Source organism: Dermacentor albipictus, chromosome 7 (genome assembly GCF_038994185.2).
Source record: "Dermacentor albipictus isolate Rhodes 1998 colony chromosome 7, USDA_Dalb.pri_finalv2, whole genome shotgun sequence".
In the NCBI taxonomy this organism is placed as follows: Eukaryota; Metazoa; Arthropoda; class Arachnida; order Ixodida; family Ixodidae; genus Dermacentor; species Dermacentor albipictus.
The window spans coordinates 88,298,764-88,321,058 of record NC_091827.1 but is presented as its reverse complement, the minus strand read 5'-3'; the positions used below and the strand labels follow the sequence as shown (position 1 = coordinate 88,321,058).

Here is a 22,295-nt window from a genome sequence, read left to right as displayed (position 1 = left end):
ACACCTATCCTGCGACCTTTGTTGTGCTATCGCAATGCTCCCGCAGTGATCTTGGGCATGGATTTCCTTAGTGAGCATCAGGCGATCATTGACCTGCGATCCAAGCTGATCACGCTTCTGACGGACGAGGCCATCCCTTCGATGAGAACTCTGGAAAATCATGTTGCCCTGAGTATCCTGAAGGAAGAAGTGAGCGTCCCACCCCGTTCAAGCGTTATAGTGACCGTAGGTGCCATGAAAGCCATTAAGGGGAGACAAGGCTCTTAGGAGCCAAGAATCGATTTTCAGAAACGTCATTTTTGTGTTCCTACTACCATCCCACACCTGCCTGCAACTTTTTATTTAAAAATACCTCGTATTGATGGCGTAAAAGTGATTCAAAGATTCGTTGGAACACTCACAGCCCTTTAAATTGTAGACAAATTGCGCTTATTTTGGCTGCCTATAACTTGTGAACGGTTCGCTTAACCGCGGCCACTTTGGCATCGCTGAAAAGCTCGCGCGTTTGGCTTCTTTTTACCACTCAGTAAGCAACCCTGCGTTCATCGCCTTCACAAATATAACGAAAAAAAAGCATGCATAGAAAGTCGCCATTGGCCAGTGTTAGATATGGCGCCGTTTCCTGAGGCTACTTCGAGTTCCCCAGACCACGTCGGATTGCAGCACAGCTAATTGAGGAATGCAGAAGCCGGAAAGCGCATTCCAGAGAAGCGGCCGAGGCAACAAGTTTACGTGCCAACAAGTTCCTGCGCCGCCGGGATTAGCAGGTGGGCATCCGACAATGAAGCAGGTGCACGAGCGCCCCCCCCCCCGCTCCTTCTCCAGCCTACAAGTGGATTGCCAGTCTGCGTGGCAAGACCGCAGAGAGCCCCGACAGGTGTGCCACGCGACACGGGCGCCTACCATTGGCTGCAAGTGGCGTCATCGGAGTGGACTCTCCCATTGGTCAAACATGACGTGACTTGCAGTGCTCGAAGGGTTTATAAGAAGCCTTCCAGAGAGACCTGAGCATTCTGGGACATGCCCTGATTCCCTGATTCACCTCTCTCGAACTTCTTGCCGCGGGCCGCAGCGTCCGAGTTGCTGCCGGCCCGTAATGACAGTACGACTGTTAATTGACGCTCTCGTCCCTGTACATAATGTAAATAAACCCTCCCAAGTTTTTGGGTTTTCATCCGCGAAGTCCGTCCTCCAACCGCTACATCTGGTTGGCAGCGGTAGGATCGCCTCCGAATGCATCAGCTGGTGGCAGCGCTACGGATAAACCTTCGGCAAGAAAGATCCTAAGAAACCGGGGAGAGCGAAGAAGAGAGAGCCTTCGTCGAAAGAGGTCCGAAGAAACTGGGAGTAGCGAAGAAGGAGCGAGCCTTCGACCCAGGGAGTCCGGAGGAACCGGGGACAGCGGACGAACGAACCGGATGGCAGGGTGCTGTAACCGTAAGTGAGCGCGTGGTTTTTTTCCTTATGATTCGCCAGACTCAAAGGTTGTGTGTTCAATTTTGATAGTTCTGGGAATTGGGAATTTGTTGCATTGTGTGTTTGCACAAATTCATTAAGGAAAACAGTTTTAACCACCTGTCGGGGCAGCTGCCATGGATCTTAGAAGGTTGACGAGGTTAGACTTGTTGTTGGTGTGCGACGATTTGGGAGTTGAGGCGGACGAACGGATGAAAACGCCAGCTATCATAAAGGCGATTGAAGATAGTGGCAATGATGGCAAAAGCATTGAGCTTGCTTGGGAAGTGATACAGGAGCCACGGGAGCGTGTGCGTCGTGTACGTTTGCGAGAGCGTCGTGAGCTTAGGAGTAAGCATAAGCGTGAAGAACGCGAGAATGAACGGAAGCAGGAGCTTCAAGAACTTACTCTGAGGTGTCAGCGTCACGTACGTGAGAATGAACGCGAACGGGAGTATCAGCAACGTAAGCTTGAGCGTGAGCAAAAGTATGAGAGAGAGAAGGCAGCACTGATCAAAGAGATACAGTATTGTGATCAGTTATTGGCACAGAGACAACGGCTGTCTGAGAATTCTGTAGGTAGTACAGAGCGAAAGAATGAGGAAGCATCTAGCAGATTTTCGCCAGAAGCCGACGAAAAGAGTAGTGCCTGTGAGATTAGCTGCAGAGTCATAAGTGAAGGGAAAAGGCTAGCTGCTAACGATGCCTTAGTGGCAACAGAGGCCGTTAAAGGCCGCAGTGAGAGCGACGAGGTGCTGTGCCAACAGATGACTGTGGAGACAGCTAGGCCAGCTGCGAACAAATTGGCACAGTTACCGCGTGTGTGCGTCGCTGGTAAGGTTAGCGAGGTTGCTAGCGAGGAAAAGGGTACTGTTGACGCGACAGACGCGAGCACCCATGTAGAGCCAGATCTGCGTGCAGAAGTGAAGTGCGAGCTGAGCGGTGCAGTTGAGGGTAATTCTCAGGATGGCGAGCTCCGTAGTCCACGTGAGAACAACTGCATTGTTCAGGGATCGGTGCGGCTCTCCGCCAGTCTAGATAGCCTAGAGAGGGATGATTCAGTTGATAATCATTCGGACTGTGCGCGTGAGACAGCGATCGATACCGACGGGCTGTGTGCCGATGCACAGCGTGAGCTGGGCAATGTAGCAGAGGGCAGTTCGCAAGAGTGCGAGTTGTCTTACTCGAGTAAAGCCTGCTGCATTGTGCCAGAGTCGGTTGAGCTGTCCGCCAGTCGAGGCAGAGCGAGAGTAGATTTAAATGTAAATCACTCAGACTGTGCGGGTAAGAGACCGATCCGGGCCGACGAAACGTCTACCGGCCAGCACGAGGCACGAGAAGGCGACATGAAGGCGAGTGCAAAGAGAAAGCGCCGTAAAAAGAAGCGCAGTAAAGACCGAAAGTCGGTAAATAATGTAGCGCCGCCAAAAATGGCGAGAAACCCAAATGGGCAGGGCGCGAGGAGAAGAAAGGTGCGGTCGTCACTGACGATGTTGACGCATCCTAAACGTTCGAGCCACAGGTCAAAGGGGGACCGCGAAGAATGTCCTGCACGGACGCGGACAAAGGGCACGGGGCAGTTAATCTCCTCGTCGTTCCGTAGTTCTTTTCAAAGCTCAGCGTGCAGTTCGAAGAAACGCAAGGTGGCAGGACGAGACCAGGTGGGGAGAAGCGACGCGGTCAATCGGGTTTGTGTTGAAAGCAGGGCGCGAGGACGCAAATTGGCAGGAGACCGTAACGTCTTGGGGGAGCTGATAGTTAGTCAGCCCTTTTGTTGTCTCTCGGCAGCCAGAGTAGCTTTGAAACTTCGCCCACCGCGGGTCAGGCTGAAAGTATGAGTCAGTCGTAAGCGTTCGGAAAAGGAGGCCAGGAGAGCTTCCGTAGAAATGAAGCGAGTTGTTTTGTTTTTTATTTTTGAGCATCGGAAAGTTTTCGCGATTTGAGACTAGGTTTTCTTTCAATATGTAAAGATATGAGCTTTGTTCGTGTTTTCATTTGAGAAGCTCGAGATTTGAAAGATGCGTTTTAAGTAAACGTGTAGTCTCGCGAGATGCTCATTAATAAGTGGATAGGCTTTTTTTTGTGTGTTTGAGTAACCTGAGGGTCAAGGTTCTTGTTGCGAGGCCTATCGTAACGCGCGTGTGTGTTATTTAACCTTCTTTCTTTTTAAGCGTTTTTGAATTTTGTAAGGTTAAGCGCGTAGATTTGAGTGAGTGCATGATTTGCACGGAGAAGCGTTCTTAGTTCCATTAGCGCGTGTCCTGTGTGGACGGAAGGAAGCAGACTTTATGACTGGGTTGCTAGTGTGTGTGTGAGGGCAGCCGTGTATTCTGACTTCTTTAGTGAACGTGCGTGGAAAGAGTTAGTAGAAGACGCATCATTTTAAGAGTTCTGCGGAGTGTGTAAGTCCCGCGAGTTTAATTGTTTGTTTACGTCACGTGTCCTGTAGGACTTTCAGGGAAGAAACGTGAGTAAGCGTAAATGAAAAGTTTGCCTACAATGCAAGTACGCGTTCTGTTTAGTGACCACAAGGCTAGTGCGCTTGTGATTACGTACTTGTGAGGTTGACCAGTTTGTTCAGTGGCACCAATACGTACGAAAAGTACGCCACTGTTATAGATTGGAAACATGCTGTTCGGGTGGTTAGGCCACTTAAGTTATGTTCGGCTGTTTCATTTGTTGTTTGCATCGTCAACGACCCTTTTGTTTTGCAACAACAATAGTGCTCTGGTCTTGTCGGCAATCGAGGAGAAGTGCATGGCTGTTTGGAAAGGTGGTTACAACTGTTTTGTCAAAATTGGGGAACTAAATGATCAGGGTTGATTTTGACTCAGTAATAGCCTGGCGAGTCAGGGGTGAAGAGCCTGCGCTTACACGTGGGGCAGCGCTGTGTTGTTTGGTTTGTTTGACGTATGTTTTCCAGGGTCCAGGATCCCGAGGGTTGTCAAACGAGGCTCGACCCCAGTACCCTGCAGCTTCTTTCAGCGTTCCTCATGGCCAGCGAATTGAGTTCACCGGCCATTCAGAACTACCGGGGCGAGGACGAGCTGTTAGATATGGCGCCGTTTCCTGAGGCTACTTCGAGTTCCCCAGACCACGTCGGATTGCAGCACAGCTAATTGAGGAATGCAGAAGCCGGAAAGCGCATTCCAGAGAAGCGGCCGAGGCAACAAGTTTACGTGCCAACAAGTTCCTGCGCCGCCGGGATTAGCAGGTGGGCATCCGACAATGAAGCAGGTGCACGAGCGCCCCCCCCCCCGCTCCTTCTCCAGCCTACAAGTGGATTGCCAGTCTGCGTGGCAAGACCGCAGAGAGCCCCGACAGGTGTGCCACGCGACACGGGCGCCTACCATTGGCTGCAAGTGGCGTCATCGGAGTGGACTCTCCCATTGGTCAAACATGACGTGACTTGCAGTGCTCGAAGGGTTTATAAGAAGCCTTCCAGAGAGACCTGAGCATTCTGGGACATGCCCTGATTCCCTGATTCACCTCTCTCGAACTTCTTGCCGCGGGCCGCAGCGTCCGAGTTGCTGCCGGCCCGTAATGTCAGTACGTCTGATACTTGACGCTCACCTCCTTGTACATAATGTAGAATAAATTCCTCCCAAGTTTGTGGGTTTACATCCCGAAGTCCCGTACTCCAACCCCTACACCAGTGAGGATCACATGGTTATGATGGCGTCATGTTATTGGCCTAGGGCTCTGGATAGGAAAATTTGGCTGGTAGAGGCGCCATTTTGTCTTGCACCATGACAAATATGCCTGGAGGACCGAAAAAGTTCCACACTGTGTATCAGTTTGACTGAAAGCGACAAAAAATAAGAAATGTGCTAAGGGCACGACATCGCGGGATACTGCAACAGATGAGCAAGCGACTTTCGTCGCCAAGGCACCCGACAACGGAGATGGAGGTGATAGCGGTCCAACATCGCGCGGCCCTGGAACCGATGAGCAAGTCACTCGCGGGCTGGTGCATCTGACAACGGTGGTGTATCACACGACTACAGCGGGACAGCAAGCGATTCGCAGCGATGCTGGTGATAGAAATCTGCAGACAGACGACATCTTTCGCACCGACTCCGGCCGTGTGATAGTTGCGGCTCGCGGCGATGCAGGTTATAGCGTACTGCAGAATGACGGCATCCTTCGCGCCTACTCCGGCAGTGTGAGAGTTGACGCCAGAACTGTCACGAGCAACGAAATGGCTCAAGTGAGTGGCCGTGATCAAGTCACGCTTGATAGACTTGAGTTGACACCGGAAACAGCATGAAAGACTGCTGTTTTCACTGATGCAAGCAACGCGTCGTCAGCTTCAGTCGTGGACATTGCAGCTTTATACACAATTGTTGATCTGAACCTTGTGAATGCACCACCTGCTGCCTTGCAGTGCAAGGTGTGTGGAGGGTGTGTGAAACTAGTCACGAGCCACCGTGACTACGGCCTCACCAAGAAACTGGTTGTGTTGTGTGAGAATTGTGGTGAAGTTGCGGCACAATGGAACTCGCGCAGAGTTGATGGTGAAAAGACAAGTAATCTGTTTGAGATTAACATGTTCGCCACACGTGCAATGGTCAGCAGTGGAAATGGCCCAACAGCCATGAACGACGTCTTCGCGTCAATGAGGCTTTTGCGCCGGGGGCTCCACAATAAAACGTTTCAGCGGCACTTAAAGAAGACGCTAGAGCCTGCTGCCACCCGAGCTGCCGCGGCCGTTATGACTCAGTGTGCGAAAGAAGTCAATGATCTATCTGTATAAGGACATTAGTTTTGGACACAAAAAGAACATTGCCGATTGCTACAATGGAACTTGGTTGACAAGGGGACATTCCTCACATAATGGTGTTGGAACTGTTGTTCAACTCTTCACTGCATATGTGCTCGATTACCATGTGATGTGTAACTTTTGTTTGGGCTGTGAGAATGGCTTTAAGCCAGACAGTGAGGGCTATGACCTTTGGAAGTTGAGCCACCAGTGCCAAAAAAACACAAGCTGCAAGTCTGACCAGATGGAAGTAGATGCAGGCAAAATCTTGTTTGAGAGGTCGCTTCAGCGACATAACCTTCGCTATACCACCATGTTGTGTGATGGTGACAGCCGCACATACAATGCAATTAAAGAAGCGAAAGTTTACGAATACATTGAAGTAGAAAAGGAGGATTGCGTTAACCATGTGAGGAAATGGATGGGCACCGCACTCCGCAACTTATTAGAGAAACACAAGGGTGAAGGCAAACGAAGTCTCGGTGGCAAGGGGAGATTGACAGCTGAGCTGGTCGACAGGTTGGCTGTCTACTATAGGCGAGCCCTAAAATCACATGTTGGTAATGTCACACTGTGGTATAAAGTTCGTAAACAGGGATAAGGTGCCTCAGAAAGGCTGGCCAACGTTTTGATAGGAGGACCTATCTTCGTCAAAGGCGGCCTCAACATCCTCGGCGTGTTAGTTTTAAAGGGTTAGTGCAGTGACGTCACGTGTGGGTGTTGTCGCTGGCGGCTGGTTTTGAAGAGAGAGACTACCAGAGGAAACAAGCGCTGTCGTCCGACGTCTGTGAGCTTCGTTCCCAAGACGAGGGGACAAGAGCGTGAAAGTGGGCACGCAGGGAGAAGAGAAAAGAAACAAAAGCAGAAAAAAGGAAAAAAGGGAAAAAAGGAAAGAAAGAGCGGGGGAAGCCAGGGCAGCACCAAGACAGAAAAAAGGGGGGGGAGAGAGAAAAAGAACAAGAAATAGAAAAACAAAATTTTAAGAAAGATGGGGGCTGGGGAGCGTGTTGGGGATGCGAGAGGTTAGAAAGCATTCAGGGGGAGTCGTTGGTGGCATGTTTCTGTGGCATTAAAAAGGCTGGTCAGGCGATCAGTGCGCGAGTAACACACACACAAAAAAAAACGCACAAACACACACACACACACAGAAAAAAAACATGAATTGAAAAAGTGACTTGAGTAGCATAGCAGCAATACGTCGAGTAATTTTGAAGTAGTTAAGATGGCGACGCGGAGTCTGCGGTGCCATGTATGGGGTGACTCAAAGGCAATGGCATGGCCTTTCAAGGGGCATTGCCCCAGTCGCTCAACGTAGGTGTCGTTACGGCGGCATCCAGAAATAGCGATACTCTGGGTTGAGGCGCCGAAAAGGGCATATTGACTTCGGAATGTGTTGATGAGGGGGTTTTAAAAATAGATTTAAAAAAAAGGAAGGGAAAAGAGAAGGAGAGGGGGGGACCGGAGCCGCAATAACAAACAGGAGGGTGACGCGCGTAGAAGCGGGTGGGGGCAAGTGTACATGGCCGAAGGGGGTTGTACAGTTGGTATAGACGTAAAAACCTGAAAGAGTACATTAAATTGAGTAGTAGGCAGGAAAACATTTTTCGTAATGGAAGAGTAGGTGAGGTTAAGAATTAAGGCTAGCTGGTGGCCTAATGTGTTTTGTGTCTTGGTTGATGATGGGAGAATTTCAGATTTAAGTTACCGCTTTCAAAGATTCTAAGTTGCCGCGTGCCAAATTAATTCCTGTCGCGTGTAGGCAATTAAACTTTTGTATTAGGTATGATTTCGCATACTTCCTTTCGGAAGGGGAACAGAAATTTGTTTGTAGTATATAGAGCCTTGCTTTGTCAAATATATGACCATGTTTATTAAAGTGACTGGCTACTGCTTTGGTTAGATTGTGTTTTGTGTCCGCGCAGTGACCGTTGAGTCTTGTATTAATTTGTTGTCCAGTCTCACCTACTGTATTTACACGATTGTAAGTCGACTCAAATGTACCTAAGTCGACCCCCCCATATCGCGTGACCTGAAAAAAAAAAGAATAAATAAGAGCGTACCCGAGGGCGCATTGGATAACGAAAATTTATTAGTAGATGACATGGTCACTGGACTATTCGTCTTCACTAGTGCTGCCATCGTCATCGTTGCTGCGGTCCCACAACGCGTCGTGGTCCAGCGAAATTTCAAATTTGGCAAACATCTTGCAGAACAGCAGCACACGCCAAATGCACCTAACCACACGCAGCTGTCAGGGAGGCTCTTTTGACAGGTCTGGTTGGCATAATTTCGCAGTCTTCTGCCGCCAGCGACTCGTTGTACTCACGGCAGAGCAGAACCTTAAAATTAAGGCGAAGGTCCGGGCTTGTTTCATGACCATGTCGCACTTCACTGGCAGGGACCAATCACGCATTCCAGCGACGTACACCGCAAGCTTAGCCTACAGCTCCGGAAAGTGCCCAGACTTCGGCACGTGGAAACTTTCTCACTTGCCGTCACAGGTGAAAATTTCGCTTCGCTGCAGTCGCCACTCTAGCACCACCCGTTTAGAAACATCGAAAATGCGTCCCGCTGCGCAGTGATTTGTTTCTTCGGCGTAAAGGATGGCAGCCCTCTTGAACGCTGCTGTGAACGAGTCCCAAACGGTTAGTGGGCCTGGAGAACTCATGACTACTGGGGAAGCATAGAAGTAGCACGTAGCCGGCAGTCAAGTGGAACGCGTCTAGCCCTGTCTAGCCTTTAAACAGAGAAAGGGAAACCCGCAAGCGGTGTCTGCTCTTCCATGAACTACCGATACTCCCCGCAAGCGCCGCCGTTCTGAGGGTGCCGCCGCAAATGGGAACAGCGGCGCTTCCATCAACTATCGACACCCCCTCCCCCATGATTGTTGCATACACTGTAAAACTCTCAAAAATGTTGAAAAACCCTTCCAAAAAGCGAACAAACACGCGGGATAGTGAAAAGGTACTGGTAGGGCCATAGAGCAAACATAAAATTGTAACTACATTGTAGCTCCCATTGGTATCGCTTTTATTGGCGGAGCCATGTTTTGGTTTCGATTGTAAGTCGACCCCCCAACTTCAGACTTTCAAATTTTAAAAAAGGGGTCGACTTACAATCGTGTAAATAGGGTAAGTATTGTTTGCTACAAGCGGCGCATTCTACACAGTAGACTACGTTGCTTGATGTGCAGGTGAAAGCCGAAGTTACCTTGAGTGAAGTTCGGCGTTGTTTGTGCGGACAGCTGCATGCAAGGGTCGCGCGGGGTGGTCAAAGGAGACGGGTGGTTCGACACCAAGACGGCGGCAATTTATGGCATCGTGGGTGGGGGACCCTCGGGCTACGAAGAGCGCGTAGGAGGGGTGACTGTGTGTCGGGCTTCCGCCACCCGGTTCGCGGAAGCAATGCCCTGGCCTTGAAGTCAGCCCCTCGTCGCTTAACCGCACTGTGCCGAGACATTCGCAAGCTGTCCAGATGCCCGAACAGAACGCGGAAGTGCTTTCTTCGGGAAGTGTGTTTTTTTTTGCGAGGTTGTGAGACAAAAGGGGACTCGTTGCACTGCAAGGGATTTGTGGCAACGACCTGGACGTATTGGAACTCCCGATAGTGTCACCTTGGAGCCCCGTTGTGTGCACACTGCGCGCACCGCAGTGTGATTGGACGAACGATGGGGCGAGGGGGTTGCTGGGAATGCTTTTAGGTGCGTGCGGGGCCATGGTGGAGATTCGGCTGAGAAAGAAGATCAAAATTCTAACATGTTACTCGTAGTGATGTCCGTGTAAATACTTTCCTTTCTATCGCTTGCATATTCTATCTTAATAAACAGTTAACCCCATTGCAATCAGCGTCACTGGCTTGCCTACCGTAACGTGACTTCGCGACATCCATAATACCGTATTTACTCGTGTAATGAACCCACCCCCCACTTTTGTCGTCGAAAATTGATTTTTTTTTTTACGTCGCGTAAATAACGCGCACCCGCCCGCAGGGTCGGTGTTCAGCATGTTCGCGTTATCTCGGCTCAATTGGCCGGCGCTGTCGACTGTCGACGATCATAAAATTGTCTGATCGCGCAGTGATAAAATAAACATCATTTGAAGCCAACGATGCTGAACACCGGCGACGCGAACGCGGGTGACGCGGGCGTCGACTGCACGCTTTCGTTGATCGTTCATTGACCTTGCATGATTCGTTGGTGGATGCGCAAAGGGCTTTACTGGGGCGTCCTCTTTGAAATGGGGTGACGGCAGTTTCCACCACGCTCGGCTATTTTCTTTGTATTTCTCGAACCAATTTGTCAAACTTCTCTAGATTCTTTTTTTTTACAATGATGATGATGATGATGCAGGTTGCCGAGTGCCATCTATTAAATGCAAAGCAAACCTCTGCTTATAGCGCCATGCATGCGCGGCGGCGGCGGCAGAACGAAGTAAAGACAACGCACTTGGACAGCGTCGGTCGCCATTTCGCCAGTCCTATTTTGTTGCTGTTTAAGTGCTTCGCTACGACCTTTGCATTATTTCGTGCGTGCTGTGCATTTTCTGCGCGTTGTGCGATGGGGCGTAACGCTAGCTACACGGCCGGTTTTAAGCTCAAAGTCGTGGAGCATGCTTTGGAGCATGGCAATCGCGCGGCTGGACGGCATTTTAGTGTAGACCCCGTGCGTGTGCGCTACTGGAGGAATCAACAAGAGGAACTCAGAGCGACGAAGAAAGATCGCCGGGCCTTTCGCGGGCCGAAGCAGGGCAAGTTTCCTCGCGTCGAGGAAGAAGTTCTGAGCTATGTGAAGAGGCTCCGCAACGAAGGATGTGCCGTATCCCACGAGCTGATACAGAATCACGCGCGGGCCACTGCAAGAAGTCACGGCATTGCCGCGAGTGAATTTAAGGCGAGCAGTGGTTGGACGACTCGTTTCATGCGCCGGAACGTGTTGTGCCTCAGAAGGCGTACTACGTTATGCCAGCGGCTGCCGGCAGACTGTGGGGACAAAGTGCGTGATTTCCACCGCTTTGTCATTCGGATCCGTGAGGACAAAAAGTTCCTGCTGTCGCAAATCGGGAACGCGAACCAGACGCCTATAAACTTTGACATGCCAAGAAACAGCACTGTCGATATGAAAGGTGCGAAAAGTGTGCAGGTTAAGACGACGGGCGCCGAGAAGCAGCGGTGCACCGTGATGTTAGCTGTAACAGCGGACGGCAGGAAGCTGCCGCCGTTCGTCGTCTTCAAAAGAAAGACTCTGCCAAAGAGGGAACTCTTCCTGCCGGTATCCACATTCGCGCCCAGGAGAAAGGGTGGATGTCGGCCGAGCTGGTGTCCGACTGGCTGAAAACAGTCTGGGGACGGCGGCCCGGGGCTCTTCTCCTGCCATCGCTGCTTGTTATGGACAGCTTCCGCGGCCATCTGGAAAAAAATGTCCGCTGCCGAATGAGCGAGTTACGCACGGACCTCGCTATCATCCCAGGTGGCTTGACATCAGTGCTGCAGCCCCTTGATGTTTCCATTAATAAGCCCTTTAAGGACAACGTGCGCCGGCTCTATACAGAGTGGATGGCCGCGGGAAACCACGACCTGACTCCCGCAGGTAAGATTAGAAGGCCCACCATCGACATGCTCTGTCGATGGATTCTAGAAGCATGGAGTGTGATTCCCAGCGAGATGGTCGTCCGCAGCTTCAAAAAGACTGGCATCTCCAACAGCCTCGACGGCAGTGAAGACGACGCGCTGTGGGAAGACGACGACGCCGACGAAGTCGCAAGCGATATGAGTGGAAGCGTGGATTCAGATAACGAGCCCGAGTGAGACAGACCATAAGCAGCCAGCAGCATGAAAATAAAAATGAATTTTTAATTCACATTCATCGCGTACGTGTTTTTACTATAAAGGTAAGGTTGGGATTGCGATTTTCCTATCTTCATTGTGACATGAAATTTCGACCTAAAAAATATCTAAATTTTTTTTCCCCGCGTAATGAACCCTCCCCCCAAATTTATGTCAACTTATCTGGAAAGAAGGTGGGTTCATTACGCGAGTAAATACGGTATCTTCAAGTTTCCCTCACTGACATCGAGGCGAACATCAACTCCTTGTGTGCGTAATTCGACGCTGTGCTTTTTACTGTAGTAGTAGATTGAATATGTTTGCATGTAGCGCACCTGGGGCAGCCACAGGGATTGGTTCCTAACTTCCTCTTTGTCTGTAGTTTGGCGTGCACAAGAACATCTTTAAAATTAGTGTTGCGAATCTGAAGTTTCTGATTGCTGGTGAGAATTGGGTAGTATTTACTAAGGATGTTATTCACGTTTGGGAGTGCGTTTGAGAATTTAGTAGTAAGAAGAGGCGTTGTTGTTCTTGTGATCCTCGGGCGGGGCTTGAGGACCTCAGCTCAATCAAGTTTGGTTGCAGCGATGTAGGTTGTTTGAAGGTCACTGTTTGGCTGGTTCCTGTTTGATAGGGTTTCTTTAAGGTGATCGAGTCTATCTATGTAGTCTTGGTTTTCAACGCAAATGTGACGAAGTCGTGTGGCTTGGCCTTTAAAGATGCCTTGCTTGCAATGTCTGGGATGGTGGCTGGTATATTCTAGGTACTGTTGTTTGTCGAAAGGTTTCCTATACAGCGTTGTCTTTAGCTCACCATTGTCAATGTATATTGTTGTGCCCAGAAACTTTTTGCGCTCAGTTGAGGATTCTGATACGAATTTTATTGTTGGGTGAACAGAGCTTAGAAATGCTACATATTTATCTAGACTGTCTTGACCATGTCCCCAGATTATGAGTATGTCGTCTATGTATCGTAGGTATGTGTGGGGCTTGGTAGTGCAGCGCGATAGGTGATCTGTTTCTAGAATCCCCATATATATGTTTGCGTAGGTTTGTGCAAAAGGCGTACCCATGCTTGTACCATGTATCTGTAGGTAGTACCTCTCCTCAAATTGGAAGTAGTTATGTGTTAGAACTAATTCAAGGAGAGACAAGTAGACTTCAGTAGAGTGTTGTGCATTGTGTTTAGACAGCCTTTGTTTTATCAAAGATAAACCATCAAGGATTGGAATGTTGGTGTACAGCGCCGTGACGTCTAGTGTTGCGAGAATTGTGTTGTGGGGTAGTGTGCCTTTAGTATTAATGTCCTCTATAATTCTGAGCAGGTGGGGCGTATTTTGTACAAATGACGGAAGTGCTTTTGGCAAGTCACCAAGGTAGTGGTTAAGAAATATGGAGATGCTCTCTGTCGGGGTGTTGTTGTTTGATACTATCGGACGGCCTGGGATAATAGCAGTGTATAGTTCAGCGGATGGAATTTTATGAATTTTTGGAAGGAGGTAAAAACGCCCCGCACTTTTGTTGCTTGGTTTAAGAAATTTGTATTCTGACGGTGTTACCAATTCATCAGCCAAAAGTGATTTCAGCCTGTTGGTAATTGTCACTGTGTAGGACAATGTCGGATCGTTATCTAGTTTGCGGTAGTGTTCTGGGTTGTTTAGTTGTCTGTAAGCCTCATGCTTGTATTTTTCTACTGGCCAAAAAACTATACTTCCACCCTTAACTGCTTCCTTAATAACAATGTCATTCCGGCAACTCAGATTTGAAATGATATGGCTCTCCGACGCAGTTATGTTTTTAGGTCGCTTAGATGTCTTGGATTGGCTTATAATTTCTTTAGTGACAGTTTTAAGGTATATGTCAAGTTCTATGGCTTGTTCTGGTTCGGGAGTCCAAGTGAATTGGGCTCTAAGTGGTGTCGTCCCGGTGTCTGGTGTGTCTGCGAAAAAGTGTCGGATGCGCATTCGTCGGGAGAATTCTGAGAGGTCCTTGTGAAGCTCGAATTCATTTATTGTGTTGTTTGTGGGGCAAAAGTTTAGGCCCTTGCTGAGTACATCTATTTCTTTTTGACTTAAGGGGGGACACGGGTTTTAGAAAGCGAAAAATCGCGGAAAAATCGATTTTTTTTTACCTTAAAATCGGATTCTGCAATGACTGATACATAATCTGGCAAATTTTTACGCGTTCCGGATTGATATTTTAGCCACAGTAGTGTTTTAGATGACGTGTGTGACCAGGATATTCATCGACTTACGCGCAAAAATTGGCATATTTCAAGAACGCGCAGCTGCCGTTTTGTTTCTGATCGCGGCCATCTTTGTATCGTTTGAAAGAGCTGCGTTTCTTCTTTATATTTCATGCCACCGCTACTACATACGCCAAGCGGCCACTAAGAAAAAGCCCGCGAAAAGTCGGTCCCGATACGCGATCCTATTCGTCTACGAACGCACGTGACAGCGAGCGTGCGGATTGTTCGCAACACGGTAGAAACGCAACAATGCCGAACTCATCGCCAAAGTTTGCTACGATGCACAAATTCGGTGGACCAAAGAAGAAACGAAAGTTGTTCAACTTTCAAAAGAAGCGCGGATCACCGTCGGAAGACATCGACGACAGTTTGCTTCCCGAGCCAAGCGCCACCGAAGCCGCCGCCGAGGACGACTGTGGAATAGGCCTAGCGGGTGGAAGCGGCTCCGACAGCGGCCGTGTTCCACAGACGTTTCGGCACGACACCGTCATGTTGGAGCCCGCTGATTTGTCGAAGATTGAGAAGGATGCGAAGGCAAAACTCCACAATCTTGCATCAATGCCAGCTACGAAGCGAAAATCTGAGCTTCTTGTTTGTGCGGCCGACGCTGCCACTGCCTCGGACGACACCGCGGAAGGCTCGGATGTGATGGATACGTGCTTCGCTGTGGTGAGCCTCGACGCTATAAACACTCTGCTGTCGTTTTTCAAGCGCAAAGAATGTAGTGGCGATGCGTCGATGCACAAACATGAACGCGATTATGGCCTTGCGATAAAGATGGTTGCCTCGTGCGAGATCTGTGGTGATAGCGTGTCGGCGTGGAGCTCGCCGCGCGTGAACAGCGGAATGGCGTGCAACCCATTCGTCGTGAACATTCTTGCCGCGCGCACTATGAAAAGCACTGGAAATCAGGAAACGGTGCTGAATGACGTATTCGCGATCATGAATGTATCTACCCGTGGCATGCACACCAAGACATCGGCAGGCGCACCAGAAGTCGAAGCTGACGCCGGCTGCAACTGCAGCTGCCGATAAATGCGTGTCCGCGAGCACGCTCGCTGTGCGCAATCTGTACAGCGAACTGAAGCTTGGCGGCCCAGGAAACATTGCCGTTTCCTATGATGTGTCCTGGATGACACGTGGCCATTCCTCTCATATCTGCGTCGGCGCCGTCATCGAGCTTTTTACAGGGTTAGTGCTTGACTACGTTGTTCTGAGCAATTTTTGCGCGGCGTGCGAACGGGGACCGAAAGGAGGAGACCCAACATACCAGTCGTGGAAGGAAAGGCATGTATGCCAAAAAAACTCAAGTAAAAAATCTGGAGAAATGGAAGTGGAAGCTCGACTAATGCTCTTTCAAAGATAACTGAAAAAAACAACCTCAGGTATACCACAATACAGTTGAATCCTGCCACAACGAATACCGCCACAACGAAATTTCCGCGACAACGAATAATTTTTTATTCCCCGCGAGTATCCTATAAGAATTAATGGCCTAAATTTCTCTGCACAACGAACCATTTTTGCAGAGCGTTTCCGCTTCAACGAAATTTTCGCGTTCAAAATCGAAACCGAAACTAGTTTTATTGGCGAGAAGTCCAAGTCAAATCCAAAGCCACATTAAGCATGAAATCACGTGATTGCAGTTCCGCCATTTTGGCTTTGTGTCGTGGTCGCGTTGTTCACTCGCTGCCTTTCTCTTCGACAACGACGAGTTTTCATCCGCAGGACACGATGGCAACGCAAGTGAAAAAACGCAAAACTCTTTCCCTTGAGCAAAAAGCTCAAATAATCGCCCAAGCAGAAAGCGGAAGGAAGAAAGCGGCAATTGCTGAAGACTTCGGAATTCCTGCAAGTTCGCTGTCAACGATTCTAGGCAATAAGGACAGCGTGAGAATGGCACTTGCTTCAGGCACATCCTCGAAGCACAAAAAGGTGACGCGGCCCCTCCATGAAGAGTTGGACAAAGCAGTGCATGCGTGGTTTGTGGAAACACGAGCCAGCAACGTCCCCCTGTCCGGAAGCATCGTCCAGCAGAAAGCCTTGAACTATGCATGCCTACTTGGCATTGATGATTTTAAAGCCAGCATTGGCTGGCTAAACCGTTTCAAGGCCCGCCATAACATCGTTGGAAAAGTGTTGTGCGGCGAGTCAATGTCAGCAGACGTGGACGGAGCAGCTGCTTGGAAGGCGAGTAACATGGCCGGAATTTTAAGCAACTTCGCGCCTGCAGACATTTACAACGCCGACGAGACCGGGCTATTCTACGAGATGTTGCCGGCTAGGACGCTCGACTTCAAGGGGCAGCGCTGTCACGGCGGCAAACACAGCAAAAAACGCATCACAGTGCTGCTTTGCACAAACATGGATGGCTCGGACAAGCGTCCGCCGTTAGTCATAGGCAAAAGTGCCAAGCCGCGCTGTTTTAAGGGAACTCGTAGCCTACCTGTGCAGTACAAGGCGAACAACAAGTCATGGATGACCCGCGCTATTTTCACCGAGTGGATGATGGCATTCGACCGCGACATGAAGCGGCAGGGCCGTAAAGTTTGCTTGCTTTTGGACAATTGTTCAGCGCATCACTCCGACGAAGTCAAGCTCACTAACACGGAGCTGAGGTTTTTCCCTCCCAATTGCACGTCTGTCTTACAGCCTCTCGATCAGGGCGTGATTCTTAGCCTGAAGCGCGCTTACCGCGGGAGGTTAATTCAGCGGCTGCTTTTTAACACTGAAACCGGCCGAGACACGAAGGTGGACTTGTACGTGGCACTGCAGATTATGTCTGCTGCCTGGAGCACACTGGGGCGCTCAGTAATTGTGAACTGTTTCAGGCACGCCGGATTTGCCGAAGGTCGACCCGTACACTCTGCTGGCCTAACACCAGGCGTTACAGACGACGACGAAGAGGCGTCACCGGCTCCGGGGATCGCGGCCGCCTGGAAAACGCTGGGAGAAATAGGAACCGTGCCGCCTAATCTCGAGCTCGACGAATACATCGGCGCTGACGCTTGTGTTGTTGTTCACGAAGATGTGAGTGATGAGCAGATCATAAAAGCTGCCCGGAATGATAAGGACTCTTCCGATGAAGAAGACGACGACGTACAGGAAGCGCCGGCTGCGGCAACCGCCGTACAGGTGATGGACACTTTTGATGTCATCAGGAATTTCGTTGCTGTCCGAGACGACGATGTTGCAATGGGTTTGCTGACCGAGTGCGAAAATCGCGTGGCGGCGTTGCTCGCCGCGAAGCGTAAGCAAACCAAGCTTACAGATTTTTGGCATTAAACGCCTTTGCTGCTGCTTGGGCAATTCTTTCTGCGTTTCACGTCAAATTTTTGCGATAACGAAGTTCCGCGAGAACGAATTTTTTTTCGTGCACCGTGAATTTCGTTATAGCGGGATTCAACTGTACTCTCGGACGGCGACAGCCGCACCTTTCTCGCCCTACAGGAAGCCAAGGTGTATGGTTATATTCCCATCAGCAAGGAATATTGTGTCAACCGCGTAGAGAAAAGGATGAAAACTGCACTGCGTAACCTGATTTCCAAGCAAAAGGGGACTGGAACTGAAAGCCTTGGTGGCAGGGGAAAACTGACTGGTGACCTGGTTGCCAAGCTTACTTCGTATTACGCTTCGCTTTGAAGTCCAACAAAGGTGACATCAAGGCCATGCACAGAGCTGTCATGGCCACCTATCACCATGTCACTTCTAATGACCAAGTGTCAAATCATAGTTTGTGTCCAACAGGCCAAAACTCATGGTGTCAGCAAAATGCAGCCCAAGCAAAAGGCGAGCCAATCCCCAAGCATCGATATAACTTGCCACCACATGTCTGCAAGGCCCTTTCTCCCATCTACGAACGTTTGTCGGATGAGAAGCTTCTCAAGCGGTGCCAAAGGGAGAAAACACAGAACAGTAATGAGAGTCTTTACTCCGTTGTATGTGCGCATTCCCCAAAAGAGTGCCATGCATCATTGTTTTCTAGGCAAGGTGCTGTGGCTGAGGCTGTATTGAAATTCAATGCAGGAAATGAAGCAGCCTCATCAGCAATCCTGAAGGAACCGAAGGTCAATGCTGGACTCATAGTCACTAAACGCATGGCAGAAAAGGACCGCCGCAGAGCAACAGCATCAGCTTGCAAGCACATCTCTGCAGAGAGCATGCAGCGGGCATAGAAAAAACGGCATTTAGGCGATTCCAAATAGAAGGACTATATGCCTGGTGCCTACTGACAATATTAGAATTGTAAATGGTTGTAAATATTCTACAATTTTTGCTTCAGTTGGCTCAAATTGGACTTGTTTCGTTTTTCACTGATTTTTCTAAATAAAAATATTGCTGAAATTGCGAACTTGAAAAAACAATAACTTTGCGTTCAGAGCAGCTAGCACTGCTATTTTTGTTGTGACATGTAACTCAATCTGTAGAGCACACAATGGTAGGAGTGCATTTTCAAATAACATATCCAAAATTTTTTAATTTTCCACTAAACTGGAGCATAAAGTGGGTGTCTGCAACATTGAAACTCAAACTGCTACAGCTTGGCTAAAAATCATCATATCAAAAAAGTACTCCTACCATTGTGAAGCTTATGCTTTTTAGTATCTAGACATGTGCCAATAGCAGCTCTGCAACAAAAATTTCCTGTTGTTACTCCACCTTCAAACAATTGGTAATTAATTTTAATTATCTCCAATACTAATTGACATACAAGAACAATAATCACATTTTTGAAATCAGCATAAAAAACTCAATTATAATGTCAAGTTTCTTTTTTAATAGATGAAAAAAATAAGACATTTCTCTCAAGTAAAGTGTCCCCTCTTAATGTCTCTGAAATGTCTATAACATTGGAGCGGTTTAGTTCTGTGGAAGTTTCCTTACAGTCTGGTACTTCTAAACTCGAGGTCCCTCTTGTCGGCGTGTGGTGGCTGTTTGGCTGGAAGGTTGTTTTTTGATTAAAATTTGCTTTTTTCCTTTGTTTTTGAACCAATTTTCTAGACTGTGTTTCTTCGTAATGTTCTAAATCTCTCTTCTAATCTGGTGTCAGGGTTATGTTCCGAAGTCTATGGCTAAAAGTTTCGATTTGCTCTTCGCAGTGTTCCTTGAGGATATTCAAAAGTGAAAGTGAAGCATTGTGCAATGTTGTTTGCCAGTTTGCACGATGGTGTGGTGGGAGTGTTCCTAGAGCTGGTACAGCCTTCAGTGTTAGACCTTTAGGAATTATATTTTTCTCTGTGCAGATTGTGTAGGTTTTCAGATGGGAGGTGTAGCTCACATGTTTTTTGGTAAGTTTTCTAGCCTGTAGGAATTCGGTGCTTCGTGGCAGTGAAGAGTTCTTGATTTGCGATGTGTCTCATTTACTTGTCTTTTTGCGGGCAGATTTGCGTGGGGTGTTTTTCTGTTTGGCCGGTTTATTATCGTATGCCTGGCTTAATTCGATCTCAGTGTCTGTTTGACTTTGTGTGTGCAGGCAGGCGTGTGGGGGTCTGTGTGAAGATTTCGGTGGTGGGTTTTCTGTTGTCTGTTGCAGTTGTGTCTGTTTGCACTGTGGTTGATGTCATTTTTGGTGTAGTGTGTGCCTTGTGGTTGTTTGTACATTCTGCTGTCTGTGTTCCAACAGTTCTTGAGGTGACTGTTTCACTTGAGCAGTGGCTTGCTTTGCATCCCGCTGTGTGTTGCCTGTGTTCTCGAAGTGACTGTCGCAGTTGCGTTGTTCGCGGTGGCACGCTCCGCAGAGTTGGTGGGGGTGGTATTTGAGGTGGAATTTAAGTTTTTCTGCACTTGTCCTTAATAAAAGACTTGATGTGTTGGGAAACTAACTTTATTCCACTGCGGTTCAAGTGGAAGCCGTCCCAAGCTAGGTGTTCGTGTGGTGCTTTGTGTATTTCTGCGCGGTGCATGGTGTCAATATTCTTATGGACGTGTTCTAAGTTGAAAATTAATGAGTTGAGCTTGTTAATCTCCTCATTGTGTTTCATGAGTGCATTAGTTTGGTACATTAGTGGGCGGTGTTTGTTTTGTAGGCGGGGAGCGACAGTCGTTATGGTTATATGTGCGTTTGGGCGAGCGGCTTGAATGGTTCTTATTACGTCGCTCATGGACTCTATCGTGTCCGCGGCACTTTGTGTTCTTAGGTTGTTTGTGCTTACATTGATAATAAAGTGTGTGGTGTCAACTGGCGTATCACAAACTAGCGGTAGAATATCTGACGTTTGTGCCCCGCTGAGGTGTCTTATGTATGGCACGTGTGGGCCTGCTGGAAAATGTTCCTTCAGGTATCTGTACTGACTGTCTCTAAGGACTGCTACATGGGAAAAGGATAACAAGGGGCACTTACCTTGTTCCGTCATTGTCAGCTGGCATAGAAGTCTAAAAACAAGAAAGAAAACAAGAAAACTCCTTAGCCTTCTCCGACCCATCCGCAGAAGATTCGTCTGACCAAGAGAACTCGCCCACTTTCGACATCAAACCAGCCCTGCCCCGGAACAGACAAGACCTGATCCGCAATCTGCTTCGAAGTTACAGCGAGTGTTTTTCGTCATCGCCGAAGGTCCGACAAAGGCAAATTGCCAAGCATCGCACCATAACTGACCAGCACGCCCGACTTCTCTGTCAAAGCCCCTACCGCGTGTCACCGTGAGAACGACAAGCCATCCGGGACCAAGTGGAAGAATGCTTCGCGAAGACGTCATCCAGCCATCAAACAGCCCATGGGCTGCACCGGTTGTTCTACCGAGAAAGAAAGATGTCGCACTTCGATTCTGTGTTGATTACCGCCGCTTAAACAACATAACAAAAAAGGACGCTTACCCCCCCCCCCGTATTGACGACACACTGGACCGGCTCTGCAACACCAAGTATTACTCATAGATGGACCTGAAGAGCGGCTACTGGCAAACTGAGGTCAACAAAAGAGATCGCGAGAAGACAGCATTCATCCCTCCGGATGGGCTCTTTGAGTTCAAGGTGATGCCATTTGGTCTCTGTTCCGCACCAGCGACGTTTCAGCGGGTAATGGATACGGTGCTGGCAGGCTTAAAGCGGCAAATTTGTCTGGTACCATATTTAGATGCCGTTGTCTTCGCCTCGAACTTTCAAGAGCACCTCAAAAGACTTTGGACAGCACAGTCTAGCCCAGTTATAACGAAGCCACTTATAGCGAAATAGCGGTTACGACGAAAGGATTTCCATTTCCCATTCCCACTTTTGCATTTTCAATACATGTTGGGTCCGGTTTTAACAAAGTAAATAAGAATGCGTCAGCGGATATAATGAAGACATTTAAAACTAACCGAAATATAATCTGTCAATCAGCACATTTTTGCACCCTTGAGGTGATTTTTTCCGCGAAAATATGAGCAAAATTAGGCTGACGGCGTCCTTTTATGATGTCATCTGCTCTCCCATGGAGCGAAAGGTTTTTTCACTGCATTGCATGGCATGCCGGCCTCGTGTTGCGCCGTCCTTGAACGGCATCACGGCATAGAGCGGTAGAGCACGCCGCGGAGGGGAACGTCATGTCTTACCTGACATGACGTAAAAGATGGAGTCCTTTCTCCCTGGCCAGGTCAGTGTCAAGATGGCAGACGGCTGATCGGCCATCCTCTCTGATTGGGCCAAAGTGAAGATGGCAGACAGCTAGGGGGTGAGTCTCTGCATCAGGGAAGCAGTAAACTGTGTGCCTCGTCTCACCCTGCGTTGTCGACCCGGCCCGCAGTTTTTCCGGTGTGGTTCATCACAGCACTGGCCGGGACACTTTCGTCTATGCCGATCACCTGAAAACACATCAAGACAAAACGTCATGGAGGTCGAAGCGCACAAAAGTACCATGACAAATACAGTCAGTGTTCTCAACATCAGAGGGGGCGTCAATGCCCTGACACTGATTCGGGTGTCGATTCAAATAAATAATGCGGTGATCAACCTCATGACTGACCCAGGAGTGGTGGCATCCCTCCTCAACATACAGGACTACAAAAATTTTTTCTCGAACATCCATCTCGTGCAA

The 22,295-nt window shown here is 48.9% G+C and overlaps 2 protein-coding genes across 2 annotated transcripts in view; one reads left to right on the top strand and one right to left on the bottom strand.

The window, feature by feature from the left end:
• LOC139048051 (sulfotransferase 1C2-like) overlaps positions 1–22,006 on the bottom strand; it is a 212,818-nt gene extending 190,812 nt beyond the window's left edge. Inside the window, exons 1-2 of the mRNA XM_070522432.1 lie at positions 21,814–22,006; positions 20,625–20,656 (exon numbers count right to left, since the gene is read on the bottom strand). Of these exons, the coding sequence (XP_070378533.1) occupies positions 20,625–20,637 (13 nt within the window). The 5' untranslated portion in view covers positions 20,638–20,656; positions 21,814–22,006. The remainder of the gene's footprint in view (positions 1–20,624; positions 20,657–21,813) is intronic.
• LOC139047428 (tigger transposable element-derived protein 6-like) lies at positions 15,701–17,569 on the top strand. The gene has a single exon (XM_070521253.1). It carries the CDS (start codon positions 15,911–15,913, stop codon positions 17,567–17,569), a length of 1,659 nt encoding a protein of 552 aa, XP_070377354.1. The 5' UTR covers positions 15,701–15,910.
• Positions 22,007–22,295: the final 289 nt, after the last annotated feature.

Bases quoted from the DNA above. Each gene is read 5' to 3' on its own strand.
- LOC139047428 (XM_070521253.1), top strand. From the start codon at position 15,911: ATGAAATCACGTGATTGCAGTTCCGCCATTTTGGCTTTGTGTCGTGGT.